Consider the following 27,496-nt stretch of genomic DNA (forward strand, 5'->3'; position numbering starts at 1 on the left):
TAACACATTGTTTTTATTATTGTTGTATGGTTAATAAATATTTACAAATTAACAATGATTTTTTTTTGTGCCGATTTTGGATCAGGTGGAGAGTTAACTTTGGAAGAAATTATTAAAATTGCAATCGGAGTGGCTCAAGGAATGGAGCATATGCATAACTTACGCATAGCTCACTGCGATCTAAAACCGGATAACATCATGCTTACACAGGTTCGTGCAAAGATATGTTTATTTTTATTTTAGTTTTTACAAACACCATGAAAGTTCCGATGACGAACAACAATATTGCATTTATAGCAATTTAAAACAAAAAACTAAATTCCAATCAGAGTTTTCGAAATGTGAAAGAGGAATGTAGACCGAGGCTTATAGGGTTGGTGCAAACAACGAGCCCGGCTATGAATTGATGTAATGAATTGTTAATGTGTAGTTGTTTGTTAATTGTGTGCTGCGTCGATGGTATGACAAAGGGTTTGGTTGTAATGGTGCTTGCCCTTTAGGCCTATTCTAATATTACTTCCATTTCCAACAAAAAAAACTAAATCAAACCATCTCCTATAAAGATTAGATTAGATTACCTCCTCAGAAATACAACATTAACCAAGGCACAGCCAGGCAGACAGGCGCGCGCACACACACGCACTGTAAATTGCCACTAACCTTCTTTCTGGACAGTCGTCCACATACAAATCTGAGCCAGGTGTATTTTATGGCGATGGTGGAGGAAGTCACGATGGTGGCCAAATGGCAGCTATCAAGTTGGGTATGTTATGTTTGTAGGGAGGGAAATGGTGGGTGGGTTGTGGAGGATCAAGAGATGGTGGCTGTTGAAATTGTAGGAGGTTTTAGCAGTCATTACAAAATTTTGGAAACATTACCAATGATAGGAAGCTCTACACGAAAGGAGAAAGAAACACAAGACCTTATAGACCTAACACATAGACAAACTAACAAACTAACAAACACTACTGAACACAAAATTAAGAGTTAACTACCTCTACCGCTCTACCTAGGTTTTCCACAATGTTGTATAGTCAAAACAATTGAGCTGGGATTCATAAAACAACCATCACGACATCGGGCTCCTCCTCCCTTTCATAAAGCAATGCGTTCTCCAAACCTTTCGAATTTGACTATTTCCGATGTGAAACTCCCTCTCTTGTATAAACACTTGTATTTGATGAATTCTACAATATGGGTGAATTAGAAATGAAGTTTGTTATCGAATTTTTACGTGGTACCCATTGAGGTTTCAAATTTTAGGGCCCTTAAGCTTTGTTATCGAATTCAACCACGAAACTAAGTGATACGGTCTTGGATAATGTGGATGCGGAAATTAGCTTGGACTTGACAACTACACAAGGGAACACTTTAAGGGAACAGAGTCGATCGACCGACTCGAAGAGCAAAGACGCAACAACTTGGGAAGGGAGTTCTAATTACATTAGGATTTTCTTGTTAAGTTGTTTAATTAATAACTTCTAGGATTGAGTTAGGAGTAGTTAATTAATTAAGCAATGAATATTGCCGGTGGGAATAAAAAATAAGATTGCCGTAGGAATAAAAGATCGATTTCGATCCATAGAAGAAAAAGATTTGGAGTCTTGAGACAGAAAGAAACTTGTTTTCTTATCTCAATTAGGAGTAGTTTTAAACTGCTATAAATAGCAGAGATTGTAGCTGTTATTTTCCACAAGTTTAATATAGAAATCTTAGAAAACAATCAAGATTTGATCACAAAATCAGATTTGAACGGTCTTTCAAATCTCGTTTAAAACAACGATTGGCGTCATTTGTTTTAAGCATTTATGACTTGAAACTCGGCGGTTTTTAGTCAAATATCGTGGTAAATCGACCTCGTCCCTCCAAACCGAGAGGCACGAGCTCGACTCCCTTCCACAACACTTTTTATTTTATTTACGCTTCCGTACTCGTATCACTAAGTAATGTAAAACATTATGTTATTTGTTAGTTTTATTAATTGTGCTAACTCATATACCAATGTTTAAAGCTAGATTCCATTTTCTTCCCTAAAAACCAATGTCTATGTTTCCCATTTTTCTAAGCTATACCCCCACAATTAATACCCCTAATCCAAAAGAACAAATCCCTCGAAAGCAAGAGGTGGTTGGTAAAAGAATGGAATCAACGAAGGAGAAAAAAGAAAGGAACAAGACCTTTGAGTTAGTTCTTTGATTGTTTAGAAAATGCAATGGAATAAAAAGGAAGCCATCAAACTCAATCCCCACCACAAAACACCCACGTAGGCAACATAATGATCGCCCCGCCACCTAAGCAACTTCGCTCTACCCCTTACCGAGTTACCACCGTGCCTTCATTCCTATTTGCTACCACTTTTTTCGCCTCTCCTAACCAACACAATCCATACCCACCCCATAACCACTACTAACCCTCATAGCGACTACTTAAGTCCCCTACCGCACCCGTAACACTTAGTGTTATATATTGAAGAAAAGGATTCACAATACTTTCATGGCTTGGAGTTTAATTCATCTAAATCCAAACAATGAAATAAGTTTCACTTATTTATTGGTCTACGCCATATATTAGATTATTAGCAATTAACATGATTTGATTGTGGACATAACTTGTAGTGACCTTTTGTCTGTATAACGCTAATCCTAAAGTGCAACATCATCTGGATTCTTAACCTAGACATCATTTCAATAGTTTATTGTAAGGTACCATCTGGATTCTTAACCTAGACATCATTTCAATAGTTATACTAACAAAATCTTCTTTTTCTCTATTTTTCCCCAATAGGATGATGAGGTAAAACTCATTGACTTTGGAGCAGCCACTAAGTTCAACAAGGAGGGAGACATAGGAACGCCTGGATACTTCCTCGAAGGTAAATTATTTGTTTGCTATTTTAGTCTAAAATTCCAATATGAATTTATCTTCTTATACTACCCACTCCCACAAAACATTCATTTTTAGAATCCATGTTATTTAAATTTATTAAAATCTATATTTTATACTTGTATATGTGTGATAAATATTAGATATTAAATTTAAGTGAGGGTATGTTGGTGTATGGGGGAGTATAAGAAGTAGAGTGGAGATTAGTTGTTTGTTTAGTTGATTAGTTGAATGTTGATTAGTTGGAGTTTAGTTTAAAGGATTTAGTTTGTGTATTGATTTGTTGTGAATTTGTTGGGATACACTTGGGTTCACTTGGGTTCTTGAAATGGGAGAGGAGGTCCTCTATTTATAGAGCTCCCCCTCCTTCTCCTACATCCTAAGAACACTCTAGAATAGGACATTCTAGAGTGGCCTACACACGGAACTCTAGAGTTCCTTACCACTTATATACATGTCTAGAAGGTTCTACGTTATTCTACATAAATCTAGAACATTCATGACTCTTTTAGATTCTTCTAGACTCTTCTAGACTATTCTAGATATTTCTACATTATTCTAGCACATTCCGGATAAATCTAGAATATTCCGGAAACTTCTAGAATACACTAAAAATCTCATACTTCAACACTCCTCCTTGAGACTTTTGGTGTAACACTTAGCTTGAACATTCCTCTTCTTTTTCTTTTTTCTTTTGTATCGCCAAACTCGGAGGTTGCTCAATGTACGTCTCCTCCTCGAGCAAATGTATCTTCGGAGTGAATTCCATCTTGTTGTGAATATCCTTTGCCGATCATTCTTGCTTTGTGCTTATTGATAGAGCCATTAGGATTCAACTTAGTTTTATAAACCCATTTTACACTAATTACCTTTCGATCTCTTGGCCTGTCAACCAACTCCTCTATCATATTTATCTCCTTCTCCATAGGTTCTTGCCACTCCTTCTGTTTGGAAGCCTCATCAAATTCTTTTGGCTCCTCAAAAGTGAAGTAGCATCTTTTGCACTCTTCTGTATCTTGAATGGAGAGACATTCTACATAAATTTCAGAGAGATTTCTCTTACCTTGTGCTCCTGTAACATTCTCCACATTGTCATTCGGGGATGGAGAATGTGCTTTAGGAGTTGATGGAGGAATAGGAGAATCATTGTTGTTGGTTGTGTCAGCATTATCAGGGAGTAAGGTCACATTTGTTTCTACCTTCTTTTCCTCCCAATGCCTGGCTGCTTCATGGGAAGATGTATCTTCGAAAGAAGATTCTTGAGTCTTGAACTTCTGATCATGGGCGTGTAAAGATTCAGTTAGCTCTGTCACGGCGAGCTTCGATAGATCCCTTGATTCTTTAATAATAGTGACAATCATGTCGAATTTTTTTGTCAAAGTTGTGAGAATTTTCTGCACAATCCTCGTTTCAGCGACTTCTTCACCATATATTTTCATTTGGTTAATTGTCTCCATTACTCTCCAAGTGTAGGTTATTATGTCTTCATTCTCCCCCATTTTCAAATTTTCGAAATGTTTTCTTAAGGCATTAAGGCGTAATGCCCTTATCCTTTCATCACCATAGAATTCTTTTTGGAGTATATCCCATGCTTCTTTTGCGGTAGAAGCCCACATTATTTTTGGAAAAATGATCTCCGAAACGGTATTAAAGATGAAACACAAGGCTTTGGCGTCATTTATTTCATCCTCTTTTATTTTCTTTAAGGTGGCTTCGGTTGTTGGAACACCTTCTTGTTGTTTTTGGGGACCATTTTCTACTATCTCTCATAGTGCATTTGCTCTTAAGAAGAGCTTCATTTTAATGCACCAATGGTCGTAATTTTCTCCTCTAAATAAATCTAGAAAATCTAGAGGAGCGGGTAATAGAGTGTTTGATGCGGAAGCCATAGTTTTATTTTGTTGCCCTAACCAAAAAGTTCGACATGATTGTCATCGTTATCAAGAATCAAGGGATCTTTCAAAGCTCAAAGTAACCGAGCTACTTGGATCCTTACTCGCCTATGATCAAAAATTCAAGACTGAAGAATCTTCTTCCGAGGATGCGTTCAAGTCATCACATAGTGGAAGAAGAAAAGTGACGATGGTGGCAATAAACAAATGTCACAATCAAAGGAAAAGTTTCCTCCTTGTCGCATTTGTGGAAAGAATAATCATGCAGAAAAGAATTGCTATTTCAAAGGCAAGCCCCAGTGTCACCATTGTAAGAAGTATGGGCACTTTAAAAAAGATTGTAGACAAAAACAAATGGAGTCCAAGGACCAAGCTCATTATTCAAGTAGCGTTAATAATGAGCACCTCTTCTATGCCGGCCAAGCAAAGAGTGGTTGTACAAGTCACATGACGAATGATTAAGCATCTTCAGCGAGTTGGATACTTCTATCCAAACTCCGGTACGAATGGGGAATGGCGAAGTTCTGACATCGAAGGGCAAAGGTACGATCATTGTTCCAACTAAGAGGGGTACAAAATACATTAAAGATGTGCTGCTTGTCCCGGATCTTGCTGAAAATTTGCAAAGTGTGGCACAAATGATCAAGAATGGTTATTCACTAGTCTTTGCAAATAATAATTGCACCATATATGACCCCGGAAATAAGGAGATTGCTAAAGTTGCCATGGAAAATAAAAGTTTCTCCTTGAAATGGAAGTATGGCCTAGAGTCATCATATCGCGCTCACGCCGCGGAGACCTGGCTATGGCATAGAAGGTACGGACATTTCAACTTACGTGCACTAGCCGACTTACACAAGCAGAATGTTCTGCGGGATTTTCCAATGATTCAAGCAACTAAAGAACTATGCGAGCCTTGTCAACTTGGAAAGCAACACCGCCTGCCATTTCCAAAAGGCCAAGCATGGAGGGCAGGTAAAAAGCTAGAGCTTGTTCACACAGACGTATGCGGTCCTCAAAGAACTTTATCTCATCTTGGAAACAGGTACTTTATCCTGTTTATTGATGATTTTACTCGAATGACTTTGGTATATTTTATGAAACAAAAATCAGAAGTATTCCAAGTCTTTCAAAATTCAAAGCTCTTTGAAAATCAAAGCGGGTGCAAATTGAAGATGATTAGATCCGATCGCGGGAAAGAATATACTTCTTCACAATTTGACCAATTTTGTGAAGATGAAGGTGTAGAACATCACCACCGCAGATATACTCCACAACAAAACGGGGTATCCGAAAGAAAGAATAGGACCGTGATGGAGATGGCCAGATGCATGTTGGCTGAAAAGAAAATGCCGAAGAAATTTTGGGTTGAGGCTGTCTACACATTCGTATATCTGCTCAACAGACTTCCAACAAAGGCAGTTAAGGGAAAAACTCCAGTAGAAGTTTGGAGCGGTAAAAAGCCTACAGCTAAGCATTTAAAGGTGTTTGGCTCAATTTGCTATGCTCACGTCCCAGCGCAAAAAAGGAGCAAGCTTGATGATAAGGCAGAGAAAGGTATATTTCTTGGCTACGACTCAAAATCAAAGGCTTACCGGATTTTCAATCTCAATACGGAGAAGATCATGATAAGCCGAGACGTGGAGTTTGATGAAGATGCAATATGGAATTGGGAAGAAAAGAAGGTGGAAAGAAATGTGATCCTAGTTCCTGATCACCAACATCCAGAAGGTGATGATGATACGATCAACAATAATGATCCTCCTACACCTCCATCAACTCCAATGCATACACACTCTCCATCCTCTAACGACAATTCGGAGAATGCTACGGGACCTCGAGGTAAGAAAGATCTCTCCGAAATTTATGCAGAATGTCCCGTTATTAATCTGAATGAAGAGGAATGTGAGAGATGCTACTTCTCTTTTGAGGAGCCAAGAGACTATGATGAGGCTTCCAAGTACAAAGAGTGGCAAGACGCAATGGAGACAGAAATAAACATGATAAAGAAGAATAACACCTGGGAATTAATGGACAAGCCCAAGAATCGAAAGGTGATTGGAGTGAAATGGGTCTACAAAACAAAGATGAATCGAGATGGCTCAATCAATAAGTACAAAGCAAGATTGGTCGTGAAAGGGTACTCCCAACAAGCTGGAATAGACTATGGAGACACATTTGCTCCAGTTGCTCGTCATGATACGGTAAGGACTCTTATTGCTCTAGCTGCTCAAGAAAGATGGAAAATTTATCAACTTGATGTCAAATCTGCCTTCCTTAATGGAGAACTCGAGGAGGAGATATACATCGAGCAACCTCCCGGCTTTGTCACACAAGGAAATGAAGAAAAGGTGTGCAAGCTGAAAAAGGCTCTATATGGCCTCAAACAAGCTCCAAGGGCGTGGTATAGCAAGATTGATTCTTACTTCCTTGAGCAAGGATTCACGAGGAGTAAAAATGAGCATACACTATACGTAAAGAAAAAACAAGGTGATCTTCTCATCTTTTCTCTCTATGTTGATGATCTCCTTGTCACAGGAAACAATGCCCAAATGATCCTTACATTTAAGGAGGAGATGAAGAAAAGGTTTGAAATGACGGATTTGGGCTTAATGAATTTCTTCCTTGGCATGGAAGTCCATGTGAGAAGATGGAATCTTCATTTCTCAAACTAAGTATGCTCGAGAAATCCTCAAAAGGTTCAAGATGGAGAACTGTAAGCCGGTTTCTACTCCTTTGGTCTTGAATGGGAAGCTATCCAAAAATGATGGGTCAAAAGTAGTTGATCTCAAGCAATACCGAAGCTTGGTTGGAAGCTTACTTTACCTCACAGCTACAAGACCTGATCTTATGTTCGCCACAAGCTTATTATCAAGATTTATGAGCAAACCAAGTGAGGTTCACATGGGTATAGCGAAGAGAATACTTCGATATCTAAAGGGTACTCTAGAGTTTGGAGTATTTTACCAGCCTTGCGACAATCCAAGATTAATAGCGTACTCCGACAGTGACTGGGCAGGATCGGTAGATGACATGAAAAGTACTTCAGGCTATGCCTTTACTTCGGCTTAGGAACATTCTCATGGAATTCAAAGCAAGATATCGTAGCTCATCAAGTACCAAGCCGAGTACGTGGCGACTTGGCCCATGCAATAATCAAGTAATATGGCTAAGGAAAATACTTCAGGACTTAGGCTACAAGCAAGAAGGAGCAACCAAGGTTATGGTGGATAACAAGTCAGCAATCGCCATCGCGAAGAATTCAGTGTGCTTCAGCAAGACAAAGCACATGAAAGTGAGGTTCTATGCACTTCGAGATGCCGAGCAAGAAAAGGAAGTGGAACTTATCCATTGCCCATCCGAGTTCCGACTAGCTGACATTTTAACCAAGACTCTACCTTCTTATACTCCCCCATACACCTACAAGTGACAATTCTAGGAAATATTTCTAATGCATATTCTAGATTTTTCTAGATTAATATTCCAACACTCCCCCTTAATCTTGAAAAATCTTGATTCTTAGTCTTCGGAAACATGTTTGTAGCGGCTCCCCATGATCTTGAAAATCTTGTACATCTTGTTGTTGTATCATGTTTTCTTCAATTCGGAATTCTGATATTTGTACTTTGCACCTTATTTGATGCGGCTCCTCCTCTGGTTTTGCTTCCCTTGCTTTTGTTGAATTATGTTTATAATTTGCTTCTTTGATTCTCCGTCATTTGAATTTTGTTTAATGTACTCCTCCCTTGATGTTGCTTTTTGTTCATGTTTAAATTTGCTTGGATGCGGGATCCTTTGTCCCGATTTTTTAGGGTCGATGTCCATGTTTTCTTGTTTGTGTTTGTCGGGTCTATGCCCTTTGTTTTTGGGGTCTCATTGTATCGCCCCATAATTCTTTTGGGTTCACATTTTTTTTGTCACCCTTGTATGATTTTGGGTTAGCCTCATGTGCTACCCTCCCTTGTTTAATTTTGGGTTAGCCTCGTGTGCTACCCTCCCTGGTTTAATTTCGGTTAGCCTCGTGTGCTACCCTCCTCGGATTAGCTCTTTTGCTATCCGAATTTTTTTTTTGGTTACCTTTGTCGGGTCATTTTTTTTTTACTGCCCGGATTTCGGGTTAGCATTTTTGTTTTTGCTACCCTATTGCTGTGAATAAAATGTTTCGGCTCATGACCATCAACAATTTCATTCGGGCGTTTTTGCCCTTTTTTTTTTGTGTGGGAAGAGTATTTTTTTCTATCATAGGAAGCAAATGATTTTTTTTTTTTTTTTGTGATTTTTTTTATGGGACGGATGAGGTAGGATCGTAATATCATCGCCCAGATTTGACAACCATGGGCTCTGATACCACTTGTTGGTGTATGGGGGAGTATAAGAAGTAGAGTGGAGATTAGTTGTTTGTTTAGTTGATTAGTTGAAGGTTGATTAGTTGGAGTTTAGTTTAAAGGATTTAGTTTGTGTACTGATTTGTTGTGAATTTGTTGGGATACACTTGGGTACACTTGGGTTCACTTGGGTTCTTGAAATGGGAGAGGAGGTCCTCTATTTATAGAGCTCCCCCTCCTTCTCCTACATCCTAAGAACACTCTAGAATAGGACATTCTAGAGTGGCCTACACACGGAACTCTCTAGAGTTCCTTACCACTTATATACATGTCTAGAAGGTTCTAGGTTATTCTACATAAATCTAGAACATACATGACTCTTTTAGATTCTTCTAGACTCTTCTAGACTATTCTAGATATTTCTACATTATTCTAGCACATTCCGGATAAATCTAGAATATTCCGGAAACTTCTAGAATACACTAAAAGTCTCATACTTCAACAGGGTAAAACTTAATTCTCATTCTCATTTCAAAACCAAATCCCAACTTACAATCAATATCTTTCGAGTTTCGACATCTCATGACTTGTTCAAAGAACATCATTTGCCCCAAATTTAACATATCTCCCCACCAAATTCCAGCATAAAACAACCCACACCAATTACCTTAAATTCAACTTAGCTTGATTTCGTTTGAAGGTGTGTCTACAACGGTTACGTATCCAAATACCATGGACGAACACGTGCTTAAATAGACGAAGAAAGTTAAACTGTTCTTTATTTATAGGTTTTATGCTTTATAGGAGTCTAACCGAAACTATTTAAACAACATTACCACAGGCTCCCGCAAAATGCGGGTGGGGTAAGTCGGATGTAAAATGCGGGTGGGGTAAGTCGGATGTAGGCAACCTTACCCTTGTGTTACGGACACAAGGAGGTTTCCGAATGACCCAAGATGAAAATTGCGTCGAATACTACATCGAAATGGCACTACTTCACAAAAGAAAGAAGGGCAGCCACTTTATTTAGCCGTTTTGATTTATTCCATTATATCCGTAACCAAAGAGTAATGAGTATTTGGCTCCATTAGAAATATGGAAATGAACCAAAATCATTTAAGTTCGATTTTTATGGGTTTAAACCAGACCAACCCAAACTAACAAACGAACCGAATAGTAGGGGAGTGGAATCGCACTTAAACCTCTATGTCCGGTTTTTACGGGTTTGGACCAAACGAGACTGGAAAATAATATACATAAAAATAACTCTTATTTTAAGGTGTAGAAATACGTTGATTGATAAGTATAATAGTATACTAATAGCATTGATATTAATATGATGTAATATTTAAGAAGTTTTTTTTCGACAAAATAGTGGTAAATAAACAAGGTTTGACCCATGACCTGATTCGTGGCCCATCCATAAAATCTGATCCGAAATTGACCAAATAAAATTTTGACTAGTTTGGCCCATTTAACAATTTTACTTGACATTCTAATTTCTTTTTAATTACAGGAAAAAAAGAAACGAAAGAGAAGGCTTGTGCTGAAAGGGACATCTACTCCTATGGCACTATACTATTACAACTACTTAGAGGAGATGCAGATGTAATAACGCAAAAAGGTAAAAGTGTAAGCTATCAAGAACATGCCTTGAGTGTGGATGATAATAAACTCGCTAGACCGGGATTACTACTCACAGAAGGTAACAAGACGGAAGATAAGAAGACGAAAAGAGAGAAGAAAGTGATGAACCTGGTCCAACTCACTAAACGCTGCATTAACAAAGACCTTCGTTCAAGACCGAAGGTCAAAGAAATTCTCGACAAGCCGAGAGAGAGTTGCTTTGAGACGATTAATTACAATCCTATATGTTCTCGATATTTTTTTTAGGATTATAGTAGGTGCTCCTCAGGGAATGGTGTGGGTCTTTGGAGACCCGCCAAAAGTGTTTAACGTTCCTATTTTGGATACGTTGAACCACCATTCCTTGGGTCACGGCTTTTTCCCACGCGGTTAAGCCTGCCGAGCTACTACTTATTATGCATTATTATCCATTTTATTGCTTTGTTATACACCTTTGTTATAATTGAACTATATAATATTAAGTTTTTTGATAAGTTGAATCATTATTACTCCACTAGAAGAAGTTAGTCGAATACTAATAGAAAAGAGAAGAAACCATACAAATGGATTAAATATGAAATAATGGGATAGATAAAGATGGATTAGATATTGGATATGGATGAAGAACTATTAAATAAATTGAGCTACGGTAATAGATAGATAGGTTGGTGCATTATCGAGTGTAGACCAATATTAATACCAAAAATAACAAAATTTGCACATGGATATGAGAACAAAAAAATACGCAAGAGAAATAGCACAAACATAACTTCAATTGAATTAACTCAACAAGGTGAACAGAATACCTGAAAAATATGAAAAATAGAGCAATCCCATGATCTAATTCAACAAATCCTGAGTTTTGAGTAAAAAAAAGATTTTACAAGGCTAGTTACGTGTATATTGATTGAAATCATGCCATAAAATTCATACTAAATAAAAAATCAAGATCAAATCTTTTCCAGTCAAAACCCAACCAAAATAACTTAATAAATGAAAGAAAGATGGCGTTTTTTTTTAACCTACACATGGCAAAAGAAAGGGCAAATCCATGGGTAAGTCGGAGGAACACCATCCGCCACCTCTATCAAATGATAAACAAAAACTTACACATGGATTAATTACTCAAATAAATGATGGGGTACAAATCAAGAATTAGTGACACAAGTAGAAGTAAAGTCCATTTAAAATATCCTCATGGAACTTTGAGGCCCATGGAGTGCAAAAGGCCCACCTAAAGCGCAGAAAATGCAACTAGTGAAGTGCACGAAGGCGCATTAGTGTGCAATGTCATATTTTTTAAAAAATTCTTTTATTTTACATTTCTTTTCTCCCCCTTATTCTTAATTTTTACGTTTAAAAACATGTTAGCTCTCTTTAAAACAAAAAGGGACTATTCTCTTACAAAATTTGATTGTAAAATAAGGATGTTATTTTGAAAAATCATTGCGCCTCGCGTGCAAAAGGCGGGACCCATTGCCGCGCCGTGCGCCTTCTCAATCTAAGATGGAAAGTCAACTTTGACCGTAATTTTATGGCAACGTACAATAGTAATAACTTTTGAAATTGATAATATGAAAATATCTTTGCTAAAACATTTTAAAATATCTTCGGGTCAATGAATATTTGATGGATTTGTAACTTCACAGCTTAAAGGTAGTCACTACCTTGATTCACAAGAATCGAGCATTTCAAACAATAAGTGTCTCTCAACTTAACATCCTATGGAAACAAAGGTTGTTATCGAGTCCACCCAGTTACTAGTATGCAACGAAACTACTGCGTTAGAGTACCTTGTGCTTAAGGGAAAGCTAAGTAACAATCCGACTTGTTTATAGAAATAGGAGTAAACAAAAAAAAATAGAATAGTGCATTTATTTGGCTCAATGTACTTCACGATTAGTTGAATTAGAATATACAACTTTGTCATTTCACTTTATCGAATGAAAGCAATCCTTTTAGACATGGAAAGCAAGCTTACCTTTGTAGCAAAGGCCGACAATTGACTCTTTCCACCACTAAAAGATCCTCCCCTGAGGTTTTACAAAAGAGAAAAATGCTTAGTACAAGAAAGTTGGGCACTGCATGTCACGACCATAGGCAAAATAGTACACACTTTTGAAAATCAAAAGACTTAAGTGATGACGTTTGGTGCAGTAAATAAATAAAACTATTGAGTATATGTTGTACTGAGTCATCACCATGTGTATTGGTGATATTGTTGAGTCCTAACAATGAGCTTTAAAGATTGGCATTGTAGATCACGTGTACACAGCGCTATTAGGAAAGTGAGATAACAATACACACAAATCAGTAAAAGCATTAAAGCTTGGATTTTTCTACCTTACACAAATTTGCATATGAAACAACCAAAACTACCTAAAGTTTAGCGCACCAACACAAAAGACTCTTGGATTCATAAAAACGGAACATTGCGGATTATTTTCGAAATTCAGAAGTTACTTACGAATTTTTAAGGGTAAATTAACTACATAAATATCAATTAAAATTATAAAACAGTAATAAGACTGTGTTTAATACTTTAATTTCATCAAAATTATGCCCAACAAAAAAAAAGGAGCATCCGCATACCACACATATCATATCAGGATATTCACTGAGCAAATCCTTTAGAACAATCTACAAAACTTAATTAAACTCATCAAACAAAATTCAAACTTCAATTTTATTCGGAAAAAAAAGTAAACTTTACAAAATTCAAACTTCAATACGAACATACGGCAGTTTTGCCACAAAAACGAGGACCAAGAAGCAATATAGAATTGTTACATGCTTCTATAACCGGACCTGATATAATAATTGTTTGTTCTGACATTGAAGCTTGGACTTTTCCGATCCTAAAATTGAATTTCAACACATAAATTGATTAAAAGAAGCAAACTTTAATTGAATTCACTAAACAAACCTGCAAAATAGATTGATCCGATGATGCAAAAATCCTTGTTTTATGCAAGAAACTAACAGAATTTCAACGAATTTTTCTTATACCTAGTTTTTGTAAAAAAAAAAAGCATTTGAATTGTTTCCGTTGTTATTGATAAAGTAAAACTTTTTGTTATGGAAAGCCATTTGAATAGATCTAGAGTTTGATAAAGTTGACATCTTTGAGGTTTAGGGAATTCCGAAGGCACAAGTCTTCCAAGGTTAACCACAACTCTTCCAGATATATCTACAACATATCACGACAACATATCACATGTCGGACACTCGTCGAGCAATTAAATCAAGATCCAAAGTAAAAAAGATCAGTAAAAGCATTAAAGCTTGGGATTTTTCTTATCCTAAAATTGAATTAACACATAAATTGGTTAGTTATTTGCTTTATGTAATTAGTATATAAATATAGACTTCTACACTTTGTAATCAATATTTACTTGTATATTGATTCAAATCAATACCCCAAATCATTTTGGGATTAAGGCTCTGATGTTGTTGTTGTATTGATTCAAATCAATACCATATAGTAACTCATACTAAATAATCAATCAAGGTCAAATCTTTTCCAAGTCGAATCCCACGAAAAAAAACTTAATAAATGAAAGAAAGATTAGCCTTTTCATCCATTTATGGGCAAGTCGGAGGGACACTATCTGCCACCTCTATCAAATGCTAAACAAGAACTTACAAATATGGGATTCCATTACTCAAAAAATGATAGGGTACAAATTATCTATAAGGGGTACAAGTAGAAATTACTCTAAGTCCATTTAAAACTAGGTTACATGGTTCGGGATTCGGCTCGGTTCGAAGAACGGGTTCGAGTACGTAGATCGCTACCTATCTCGAACTTGGTTCAAAGGGTATTGTGAAGTTAACAAGTTTTATGTTTAAAATAAGTTATTCAAAAAGATAAATGACATTTTCTAAAAAAAAAAAAAGGCTCCATATTTAATACTAGTAGCCTATTGAAGTTCTTGGTGAGAGAGAAGTCAAAGAGGTATGCTTGTTGTTCACACTTGTCAAACCATTAAAAGAAGTAAGAAATTAAAAAGACATACACATTGGGCCGACCACCTATATTATGCGGGGTATTTTTAAAAGAGAAGTTGCTGCTCTGTCATTCACTCGGTCACATTAATAGTTCCCCATGCGAGTAAAGTTCTAGTAAAAGCAATATAAAAATCAATATTCTCCCTTCCCTCGTAAACATAAATTAAAGATAAAAGAGTCATCTTCATCCCCTTCGCTCCGTCAAGCTTCTTCAATGGCGCACAGGTAATCAATCCTTTTCACTATGTCACTATATCACTGAGTTCGCCCATCCCAACGAACCAGGCCGCGAACGAACCCAGTTCTCGTTCGACCGAACCAGTTCATGGTTCGTGGGTCCGAACTCCGAACCTGGTAACCTAGATTTAAAATATCCTCATGGAAAGTCATTGGTCATGCGGACTTTGACAGTAATTTTATGGCAATGTACAATAGTAAAAACTTTTGAAATTGATAATAGGATAATATCTTTGCTAAAACATTTGCGTTGTACTCCATATCTTTACTTAACTTTGGAGAAACTAATGGTCAAAATGAGTTCGTCGACCACCAAAGTCAAAGAGGGAATGAAAACTATAACTAATGGAGATAATAAATTGAAGAGTAAAATAAAGAACCCTATACAAAAATTCTAGAAATACGTAACGTTGAAGCGATTATGTCAGATTTAATACGCAAGAATCATAGGTTGTGCACCATACAATGAAGACCACTATTGATTTAAAACAAAAATTGCACATGGACACAAAAATTGCACATGGACTTAGGGGAGAAAAAAAAAACATAAGAGAAGTAAAAAAGATCACAACTTTAATTGAATTCACTCGACAAAGTGGAAAGTGGAGAGAATACCTGCAAAATAGAACGATCCCATGATGCAACAGAGCAAATCCGCGCACATCCTGAGATTTTGCAACAAGATAAAAAGGATTGGAATTTTATCATATTGGTTCAATCACGGCATAAAATTCATAATAAAATAAAATCTTCTAACAAAAAAAACTTAGAAAGTGAAGGAAAGAAGGTACCTATTGAATCCAAGCCGGCAAATAGTAGCCTCATCGGCAGCACAAAAAAAAAAAAGATAAATCAGATGGGGTATAAGAGCATTAAAGCTTGGATTTTTTCTTATCCTAAAATTGATTTAACACGGAAATTGTTTGAAAGAAGCAAATTTTAATTGAATTCTATAAAATCCAATGATGCAAAAATCCTTTTTTTACGCAAGGGACTAGTTTTCGAGAGTGATAAAATCTCAATTGACACAAATCGATAGTATTAGCTACCCAGATTTGTATAAAAGCATTTGAATTGTTTCCGTTGTCGATAAAGATAACAACTTTAGTGATAGAAAACCATCTGATTAGATATACAATTGATAAAGTTGACATCTTTGGAGTCGGCGAAACAATGAAAGCATCAATACGAACCTATAAAGCAGTTTTGCTACAACCACCGAGAGATCCGATGACTCAAACCTGCAAATAGATAGATTCGATGATGCAGAAATCTAAATAATAATTAAAAAAACAAGGATTTAATTTTGGCAAATACAGACGTTAGATAGATCCGATGACACTAACCTGCAGAAGCAATCGAATTATTACCGTTGTTGTTGATAAAGGTAACAACTTTTGTGATCCGACAACCCGACAGCCTCCCTCCTCTCCAACCGGTCTTCGTCCTCGTCCGGATCTGCCAAAAAGGCCGGATCTGCCAACCCGAAATACCCTCCCTCATGCCGCCCTCCTTCCTCCCACATCGTCACCGACAACAACCTGTTTGATGTGCTGTTTTTTCAATTTTCAGATTTGTTGTGTCGATGCCCTTATCTTTGTTGTTTGTAGGATTAGTTTCAGATTGGTTTTGATATAGTTAAATGCCAAGATTACTATCTTTTGTTTGTGTTGGTTGGTGTTGGTGTTGGCGGTGGATGGTGTCTTAGGGTTGTCTTTGGTTGGTGAATGATAATATCTTTTTTCCTATCTTTTGTTTTCGGGAAACAGGAAATCAACTCGCCAACAATAATAGGATTTGTATATATTTCATACTAGTTTGAATGCCCGTTAATGCCCGTGCGTTGCAACGGGGTAATAAACTTATTTATAATGCAAAAAAAAACGTTATAAGGGTTTAATGTTTACATTCTATGTCTAATGATTGGTTTACATATTATTAAAATATCTCTTACAAAAAAAATAAAAGATTAATATATACGTGGGTTAACTCTTATTTATAATCATATAATTACCATACCTTATACTAATCTTTCGATGTGGGACAATTATATGGTAGTTACGTAAAAACATTTACAGGTAGTTAAATGTTATATCTCCCGTTCAAACTATAGACGTGTCTTTGAATGTGAACCAAATTCCAACGCAATACTACATGGTTGAGGCTGCTTATGACACCCCCTATAACAATAGTCTTGCCCCCATCTTCTCATTTGAAACAAAATCTTTCACGCAGATCCCTATTTTTCTTCCCTATTCACACACATGATCTAAAACAATCTCATCCCTTGAAAGATCGATCCTTGTCTTCGAAACTTCTCTCAAATTTATCCAACCAAGTGAAAAACTAAACCCTTGTTCTAGAAAAATCCACAATCCAATAAAAACTAACCCTCGTTTCGACAATGTTGTTAGAATTAAGATTTTACTTTAATTTGGATTAATGGGGTCAAGATTAAGTTTATCAGTATGATCTTTTGAGGTTTCTTGTTATTATTCATGTTACCTATATGTTTTAATGCAAGCGATATTTTGCTGATAAAAAACCTTATTTATTATCACTATCCTCGTTAAACTCAACACCCTCCACAAATAACCCTCCCTCCACCCCACTAATTTCCCCGCAAAATAAAACATCAGCCACTGTGATTAGTTCTTACTACTTGAAACAACCTCGTCCAATCCACTATTACTATCACTACTTTTCTGTCACGTTTTACATCTAAGAAGTCATAAATCACATTCACCTCCATGAAACACCATTCTTTACACAGGGCATCCATGTCACCGTGCATTGACACATCAGAAAGTCTGTCATCAGGAACGTCCAACAAACCGGCTAAATCAAGAACCACAAGTTAGATCCGTACGCGGTTTGGGCCCTCTTAGCCGGAGGGTGGTGGAAACAGCATCTCCCTAAGAAACGGTGGAAGCAGACGGTGGGTCCTTCCTCTTCTTCGGAGAAGGGACCTTAGCAACGGTCACCTCCTCCTCAGTAATGTTGATCACCTCCACATGATCCTTTTCGACCACTGGGGTCGAAGAGGGAGTTGCCGTTGATACAGCCGCCGACTTGGACGCTGCCTTCTTTGATATTTTCGGCACGCCTCCGAGAACCCGTGCATGGGCCGTCTCCTGATCCAACCCCCTCGTCTGCTTTTCCATGATTTCGTTGGGGGCTAGCCTGCGATCCTTCAACTCAGCCGTAGGACGCCGCTTGACAACCTTCCCGTTGTGACACCCCTCGATAGGGCATCAAAATTAAAGCGGAAAATACGAGATTTTTAAAACCTTTAAAAGCTTAAAGTGCGAAATCCACCATAAGTGATCGAACAAAAATGAAAAGAAAGATAATTAAGTTTTACAATTTAAAACAAGTGCGTTGGGGAAAAGATATCCCACGAATAAACACAAGTCTAACGATAGGTGAGTCTAAGCAACCTATAACTAAGGTCCAAGGGTCAACGTTCTCGCTAGCTCACACGTCTTCCCCATAATCTGCATCACAAACCTGTCATTCATGTAAACATGAACGCCACAGTCAGTGGGGAGTAACTCAGGGTTCTCCCAGCCACCATATGTCGAAATGCACATAAGCAAGAACTTAATTAAACATATCGATCATGCATCATACTTGAATAATATGAACAAGGGAATATAACGATAATCATAACGGTGTAGGCATGTTGCATTCTTAATGAGATAGGCATCGAATCATATGAAGAAGGTAAATAACGGATCAATTAAATAGAAAATACATGGATGGAAACCAATAGCCATTCCTTTGAAAACCTCTTAACAACCATAGCACGGGACGTGGCTACTAATGTCACATTCATACTTATGGCTTACATCTCACCATAAGAACGGATGGGAACATCAATCCCGGCGATCATATCGCAACTAGGGGCTTGCATCTCACCACTAGTATCCGATAGGACCAAGACTCTCACAAACAATCATAGAAGACGTGCACTCTCGTATATAAGAACACACCAATGACCGTAACAAGCAAGACATTTACAAAGGATTGACTCAAAACAAGACAAACCCGTAGACTCCAACCTCCTGGTAGGACGACGATCATAATACGGTCCTAGTCTAAATCTGGCCAGACTCTCGGGATGGACGACACCCGATTCGACATACAATCCCAAATCGTATCCAAGACTCGATCCATGACACCTAGCCGTGCCCCAAGGTCGAGTAACCCCAAATCGGAACCATGGTACCTATCCGTACCCCAAGGTCCGAAGAGGCGGAAGGAAGATAGCCCAACTCGGAAACAATGGCACATAATCGTGACCCAATGTCCGAGGGCAAATAAATAAGGAATGTCGAGTAGTCACACAATGTAAACCGTCACACTCCGGTCACAAATACGAGTAACAATGATTGCACAAACATAACGTAAACAATTCATGTGAAGCATGTATGAACATAAGAGTATAATGATTACCAGGTGCTCTCTGCCGGCGTGGGCACCTGCTGCCTGCGCCCACCGGCAGAGGATTCATGCTAGGTGAAACAAGGCCAAAAATAGAAGTAGGTGTATTCTCTGCCGGTCCACCGGCTTCGCCGCCCACCGTAGGGATACAAGCCAAGGTAAAACAAAGCGAAAAAAGGCCGAAAGTGTATTCTCTGCCGGTCCACCGGCTGCCGGCCCACCGGCAGGGAATACAAGTCAAGGTAAACAAGGTCAACATATGCTCAATGTGTATTCTCTGCCGGCTGACCGGCTGCCGGCCCACCGGCAGGGGATACACCCTATAGCCAAACAAGCCAACTTTGCACATTATGTATTCTCTGTAGGTTGGCCATTGGCTGCCCACCGCAGGAGTACACCCTATAATAAAAGACATCAAACTCGCATATACTCGCTGCCGGTTGGGTAGGCCGGCTGCCGGCCCACCGGCAGGGGATCACTGTACACGAAAAACCCAATAAATCACCATTCAAAGTTCTTCAATTTCAATCATCTTTCATTTAATCATTTCATACTTCTCTAATATGATGAATACTCATAAAATTTGGCCTGTTAGGATAATTTAATCATATGACTTCAATTTATGAACCTCAAAATAAGATAGCATGTCACTCAAACATATGAAAATGTTCATAAACCACTTCATACAACACAACAATGGAATGAAACATGAAAGTTACCAACTTTAACATTTGTATGCATCCAACCACACATAAAACACACAAATTTGACATGTAAGTCGAGTAACCCATCACCGTTACCTTTTTGCTCTTAATCTCTAATGTAATCGTCTCACAAGCAAGAATCCACTTCCGGGCCAACTAACCTTTCTCCTAAACATAAGAAAACACAAAATAAGACTAAAAATCGAAACTAGAAAAAAGGGTACCATGAGAAATTGGCTCGACAGCCCCATTAATGGAGGAAAGTCGGATCTTTTCTTACCTAGAAAGAAGGAGGGCGATGAGAGGAAGAGATAGACGCGAAAATCACTTAATTTGGATAAGAATTGAAGCGAGTTATGGTGTTTTGAAGATTTGAAAGGTAGATGTATAAAAATGGTGTTTGTTGTTGAGGAGAATTTCGAGGAAAAATAATGAGGGAGATGAAGTTGTGAGGTATTATGTGAGGGTTTTATGAAAAGAAAAGAGAAGGAGAAAAGGCCCATAAGTTATAAAAAGCCCAACAACTCAAATTGAGTCGGTTTCCACTAGAGTTTTCGTCTCAAGTCTACTATAACTCAAGACGGAGAATATTATTATTATTATTATTATTATTACTATTATTATCCGCCCAAAATATTTATTTTATATAACTTAAGAATTAAAATATAATATTTATAAAAATCATAAATAATAATAAAATTAATTAAATTAAATAATCTAAAATATAAATAAGACAATGGAACGGTTAATTAGATTATATTTGCCAAAATGGAAAATTCGCGGGTGTTACAATCACCCCAACTTTTAAAAAGTTTCGTCCTCGAAACTTGAAAGTAGAAAGGAAAAGTAATATAAAAATAAAACCGAAATTTTGGAAATCGGTAAACAAAACATTAAAAGGTTACTTATCGTAAGAATCGAAATCCTTTCAAAAATCCCAAATAAAATTTTCCGACATAACCAAATTCTCATCAAAGGAACGAAAATGCTCTCGTTGCGCATTCAAGAACATCACATTCCAAATCGAAGATATGGTCAAAAGCAAATCATTTGTATAAATCGAAAATCAAAATACTTTCAAAAACATTAATAAAGAATTTTCAAAAGTATAAGTCTCATTCATGGAACGAAATTGCTCTTGTCGTGCACACAAGAACGCTAACTTTCCAAGTCTAAGACAAATTTAAAACAAAAATCATTCGCCGACAAGCGCAGAACAAGTTATTAAACGTTTCAAATAACGAGTTCTAACATCCGATCAACGTCAAAATCAAAAGAGAAGGCAATTCACTCAAATTTTCTTTTGCAAAGATCAAAATAGAAGTAGAGGTTTCATTTCTAAATTCAAAAGGAAGTCAAATTCTTGAAAATATAATATTAAACTTTTGACAACGAAATCATAAGTAGATCAAAGCTAGTTAGAAATTGAGCAAAGTTAAAAGTAACTCGGGTTTAGCAATTAAAAATCAATAAAAAGGAGTTATACTCGTAGGACAAAAGGATAACTAAATCAAATTTTCATTTTTGAACTCTTAAAATAGGTAGGGTTTAGTAAAAGTAACATAAACTTTTTTAACCAAAAATGGTAGTTTGAAATGTTTAGAAATTTTATGAATTGAAAAGTAACTTAGATATCATGAAAACAAGATACGCTAAGAGGGTTCAAACTTAACCAACAAAAGAGATATGACGAACTTCCTAGGAGAAGAGTTGAAATCGAATCTACAAGGATATCAAAGATTGAATTTCATAGGTTAACATCAAATTCTAAAGGAGGAGCAAGCATAAACGAGGAAGAGAGGTATGAACGGAAACACTTATGGTCAAAGAGGACGGGAAATTAGGCAACAAGGAAACACTAGATACTTAAATCTCGAACAACAAAGTCATCCCGAATGGTTAGAAAACTTCCTAACCACAAAACTCATAACCACATAACTCCCAAGCATTTCCTCAAAATACCCACACTTTACTCTTATGCTACCCCGTGGGTCAAGTAACTCCACCACAATTGTGATTCCATAACTCTCAAATATAAATCATCTATAAACGATTTCCACGAAAGATCAAAACTACTAAAACAGTTACACACCTAACCAACTATCGACCACTAGGAGTTCTCACTATAGTAAAATCCTCAATCAAAGGTCAAAATCTTAAGGTCTTCATACTTTCTAACACTCCAAACCAAAATCTTATTCACACCCGAGTCCACAAGCATAGATGATCGCATTCCCCAAATCATAAAGACCACCAACCAAAAGTAAATAGGTTTGTCATACAATTTTTCCTACCCAACTCAACTCAAGTTCCACTTATCCAATTTTGACGAAATCAAGGTTCACAAAGAATCCTCAAAGAGCATCTCACTCACTCTACAACATAGCCAACAATGCCATCACTCCACTAAAGAGACAAAGAGTAATAACTAGGTCAAGAAATGATAGGAAATTTCAAGGGGATACATGAACATGACGAGGTGTGAGATTAAAGGAGTCAATAGTAAAGGTAACTAGTTAACACCAGTAAGAGACATTAGAATTAGAGAGGTATTCAAGTCAAGGAAACGACAAGTAACTTTTATGCTTAAGAATTAAATCTAATCAAGGTATAAGCGGAGGGAAGGAAGATGATTAAAGGTACGAAGGGGGATTTTAAGGCTTAAACCATACGCTTTCTAAGACTTAAGGTTCTCTCTAACAAGGTCACGCCTATTAGGATATTGTACCATCATAACAAAACGACCAAATTCCAAAACATGGGTTAAGACAATTCATCTCATTCCTTATATGCAAGTCTCTCTTCAAGGATTACACCTCTATGGCTGATCAAGGTAAAAATAAACGCTCGCTTAAGGGTTGATACATTGGTTAGACTCATTGTTCACCTATCCTATCACGTATTAGGGTTTCCCTAAGGTAAATCTACCACTCAAGCATAACAACATCTCTTTATCTCAAGTATTCGTCACAACCTCAATGTTTTAAAAACCAAAGAATGAATTAGCAAGGGCTTCTCAACAAAATCCTCAAGGGTCAACTAATATCAAACCACATCACCATTCTATACGGGATCATTAACATCAAAAATGGGTTTTCTTCCAAATCCATATCCTAAACTTATCTCATGTTTACTCCTAAGGTAACGACGCTCAACCTACTAAGCTTTCAAATCCCAAACATAAACAGCAAATCCAAGTTCTATAACTTTAATCACATAGGCAACTCATTCCTAACATAAAGAATCCGCCAATCAATTATACTCACTTGGTCAAGGCACTAGGTATAAGAATCACTAAGTATTTATCATCACATTACCTAAGTCTTTCTAACATCACGACCTCTCAAAACCGGGGTTAAGGGTCAAACACAAACAAACTCCACAAAAGCCAACTTATCCGACCGAAGTTAACATTCCATAAGACAAAGATGAAGGTGTCCATGAGGTGTATTATAAGAAGAAAAGGTACAAAGACAACTCTCAAGATATATGAGAAGAGTTACGATAGGTATAGAGCACAAAGACAAGGGAATATGACAAGGCATTCTAAGAGAGGAAGGAATCTCAGAGAAGGTAGAGACATTCTTCAAGAGAAAGAGATCTATATGCAAGATGTTATGGAAGGAGAAACAAAAACGAAAGATAGGTCGGGTGAGTAATAACTAGCTTCCAAGGTAAAGCAAAAGAAAGAGTACTATCAAAAGGGCGTTAAGGGAGGATAAGCAAGGAACAAAGGACAAGTTAGGAGGGTACAAGAGTAGCTTCCAAGGAAAAGAGAAAATAAAGTTTAGAGGAGGAAATAAGCATCAAGAAATGAAAGAACAAGGCAAGGTACACACGAATGAGGAATATCTTCAAGGAAGAAGAAGCATTCTTCAAAAGTCGAACAATTCTTCAATTCTCGGCAAAAGGCATCAAGTCTTGATCTTCACGTAGGAAAGCTCACGGTCGTTGATCCAAGGGCACAAAAATCATTAAAGGACACTCAACAAACATGTTAGAACCTAACAAGGAGCAAACACACTACAGACTACTAACTTAGGTCCTTAAGTCTACCCATCTCTTATTCATTATTCAAGGTCAAGTTCAATTTAAATTCGGGGTACACGTGTGTGCGTCGGGAGCAACATATGCTCTGATACCAACTGTGACACCCCTCGATAGGGCATCAAAATTAAAGCGGAAAATACGAGATTTTTAAAACCTTTAAAAGCTTAAAGTGCGAAATCCACCATAAGTGATCGAACAAAAATGAAAAGAAAGATAATTAAGTTTTACAATTTAAAACAAGTGCGTTGGGGAAAAGATATCCCACGAATAAACACAAGTCTAACGATAGGTGAGTCTAAGCAACCTATAACTAAGGTCCAAGGGTCAACGTTCTCGCTAGCTCACACGTCTTCCCCATAATCTGCATCACAAACCCGTCATTCATGTAAACATGAACGCCACGGTCGGTGGGGAGTAACTCGGGTTCTCCCGGCCACCATATGTCGAAATGCACATAAGCAAGAACTTAATTAAACATATCGATCATGCATCATACTTGAATAATATGAACAAGGGAATATAACGATAATCATAACGGTGTAGGCATGTTGCATTCTTAATGAGATAGGCATCGAATCATATGAAGAAGGTAAATAACGGATCAATTAAATAGAAAATACATGGATGGAAACCAATAGCCATTCCTTTGAAAACCTCTTAACAACCATAGCACGGGACGTGGCTACTAATGTCACATTCATACTTATGGCTTACATCTCACCATAAGAACGGATGGGAACATCAATCCCGGCGATCATATCGCAACTAGGGCTTGCATCTCACCACTAGTATCCGATAGGACCAAGACTCTCACAAACAATCATAGAAGACGTGCACTCGCGTATATAAGAACACACCAATGACCGTAACAAGCAAGACATTTACAAAGGATTGACTCAAAACAAGACAAACCCGTAGACTCCAACCTCCTGGTAGGACGACGATCATAATACGGTCCTAGTCTAAATCGGCGGACTCTCGGGATGGACGACACCCGATTCGACATACAATCCCAAATCGTATCCAAGACTCGATCCATGACACCTAGCCGTGCCCCAAGGTCGAGTAACCCCAAATCGGAACCATGGTACCTATCCGTACCCCAAGGTCCGAAGAGGCGGAAGGAAGATAGCCCAACTCGGAAACAATGGCACGTAATCGTGACCCAATGTCCGAGGGCAAATAAATAAGGAATGTCGAGTAGTCACACAATGTAAACCGTCACACTCCGGTCACAAATACGAGTAACAATGATTGCACAAACATAACGTAAACAATTCATGTGAAGCATGTATGAACATAAGAGTATAATGATTACCAGGTGCTCTCTGCCGGCGTGGGCACTGCTGCCGCCCACCGGCAGAGGATTCATGCTAGGTGAAACAAGGCCAAAAATAGAAGTAGGTGTATTCTCTGCGGTCCACCATTGCCGCCCCACCGGCAGGGATACAAGCCAAGGTAAAACAAAGCCGAAAAAAAAGGTGAAAGTGTATTCTCTGCCGGTCCACCGGCCGCCGCCGGCCCCACCGCAGAGAATACAGTCAAGGTAAACAAGGTCAACATATGCTCAATGTGTATTCTCTGCCGGCTGACCGGCTGCCGGCCCACCGGCAGGGGATACACCCTATAGCCAAACAAGCCAACTTTGCACATTATGTATTCTCTGCCGGTTGACCATTTCACGCCCACCACCCCAGGCAGGAGTACACCCTATAATAAAAGACATCAAACTCGCATATACTCATTGCTTAGGTTGGGTAGGCGGCTTACGCCCACCCCAGGGGATCACCGTACACGAAAAACCCAATAAATCACCATTCAAAGTTCTTCAATTTCAATCATCTTTCATTTAATCATTTCATACTTCTCTAATATGATGAATACTCATAAAATTTGGCCTGTTAGGATAATTTAATCATATGACTTCAATTTATGAACCTCAAAATAAGATAGCATGTCACTCAAACATATGAAAATGTTCATAAACCACTTCATACAACACAACAATGGAATGAAACATGAAAGTTACCAACTTTAACATTTGTATGCATCCAACCACACATAAAACACACAAATTTGACATGTAAGTCGAGTAACCCATCACCGTTACCTTTTTGCTCTTAATCTCTAATGTAATCGTCTCACAAGCAAGAATCCACTTCCGGGCCAACTAACCTTTCTCCTAAACATAAGAAAACACAAAATAAGACTAAAAATCGAAACTAGAAAAAAGGGTACCATGAGAAATTGGCTCGACAGCCCCATTAATGGAGGAAAGTCGGATCTTTTCTTACCTAGAAAGAAGGAGGGCGATGAGAGGAAGAGATAGACGCGAAAATCACTTAATTTGGATAAGAATTGAGCAAGTTATGGTGTTTTGAAGATTTGAAAGGTAGATGTATAAAAATGGTGTTTGTTGTTGAGGAGAATTTCAGAAAAATAATGAGGGAGATGAAGTTGTGAGGTATTATGTGAGGGTTTTATGAAAAGAAAAGAGAAGGAGAAAAGGCCCATAAGTTATAAAAAGCCCAACAACTCAAATTGAGTCGGTTTCCACTAGAGTTTTCGTCTCAAGTCTACTATAACTCAAGACGGAGAATATTATTATTATTATTATTATTATTACTATTATTATCCGCCCAAAATATTTATTTTATATAACTTAAGAATTAAAATATAATATTTATAAAAATCATAAATAATAATAAAATTAATTAAATTAAATAATCTAAAATATAAATAAGACAATGGAACGGTTAATTAGATTATATTTGCCAAAATGGAAAATTCGCGGGTGTTACACCCGTCCTTGTCAAGCCCTAGCCTCTTCAAGTCCTTCTCAGACAGATCCCGCCCAAACCGATCTGCAAGAAATCAAACAAGAGTTACATAAAGGAAGTAAAACAAGGCTCTGAAAAAGGAACATAACAAGCAAAGGTGGGCCTCACACCGACCCCACTCACCTTGATTGAGGGCCGGTATGAGGCCGACGCGGCAGAGCAGCTCATCCTGGAGAATAATCGAGTCGGGGGACCATCCCTCCTCAAAGATCAAAGCAGCCGCATCGCCCGCTTCTCATCCCACGAAAGGGGACAAACGAAGCGTCCATCTTAACCTTGCTACCCCGGGAGATGTGTTTCTCATACTCTTCCCGGGTCTCACACCGTAAGTAAACGGGGCTCTGGAAAGACCGAGGCAATGGGTAGTCCTCCGGCACTTGGACGTACACCCATCGCCCTTGCCAGTCTTTGCAAGAAGTAAGTTTGTTCACAGAGACGAGCAGCTCTCGCTCCGTCTGTACGCTGTACCACCCCACTTTGCC

At 37.8% G+C, this 27,496-nt stretch overlaps 1 protein-coding gene and 1 long non-coding RNA gene across 2 annotated transcripts; one reads left to right on the forward strand and one right to left on the reverse strand.

Moving 5' to 3' along the window:
* Positions 1-54: 54 nt before the first annotated feature.
* LOC141591388 (uncharacterized) lies at positions 55-11,056 on the forward strand. The gene is made up of 4 exons (XM_074411691.1): positions 55-210; positions 2,785-2,872; positions 10,617-10,909; positions 10,994-11,056. The coding sequence occupies exons 1-4, from the start codon at positions 55-57 to the stop codon at positions 11,054-11,056; spliced, it is 600 nt and encodes a 199-aa protein (XP_074267792.1).
* A 7,326-nt stretch (positions 11,057-18,382) lies between these two features.
* LOC141590827 (uncharacterized) lies at positions 18,383-20,462 on the reverse strand. Its single transcript, XR_012520507.1, has 3 exons — positions 20,405-20,462; positions 20,221-20,292; positions 18,383-18,484 (listed from the first exon to the last, which is right to left on the reverse strand). It is a non-coding gene; the product is annotated as an uncharacterized LOC141590827 (long non-coding RNA).
* Between the last annotated feature and the right edge of the window lie 7,034 nt (positions 20,463-27,496).

Source organism: Silene latifolia, chromosome 7 (genome assembly GCF_048544455.1).
Source record: "Silene latifolia isolate original U9 population chromosome 7, ASM4854445v1, whole genome shotgun sequence".
NCBI lineage: Eukaryota > Viridiplantae > Streptophyta > Magnoliopsida > Caryophyllales > Caryophyllaceae > Silene > Silene latifolia.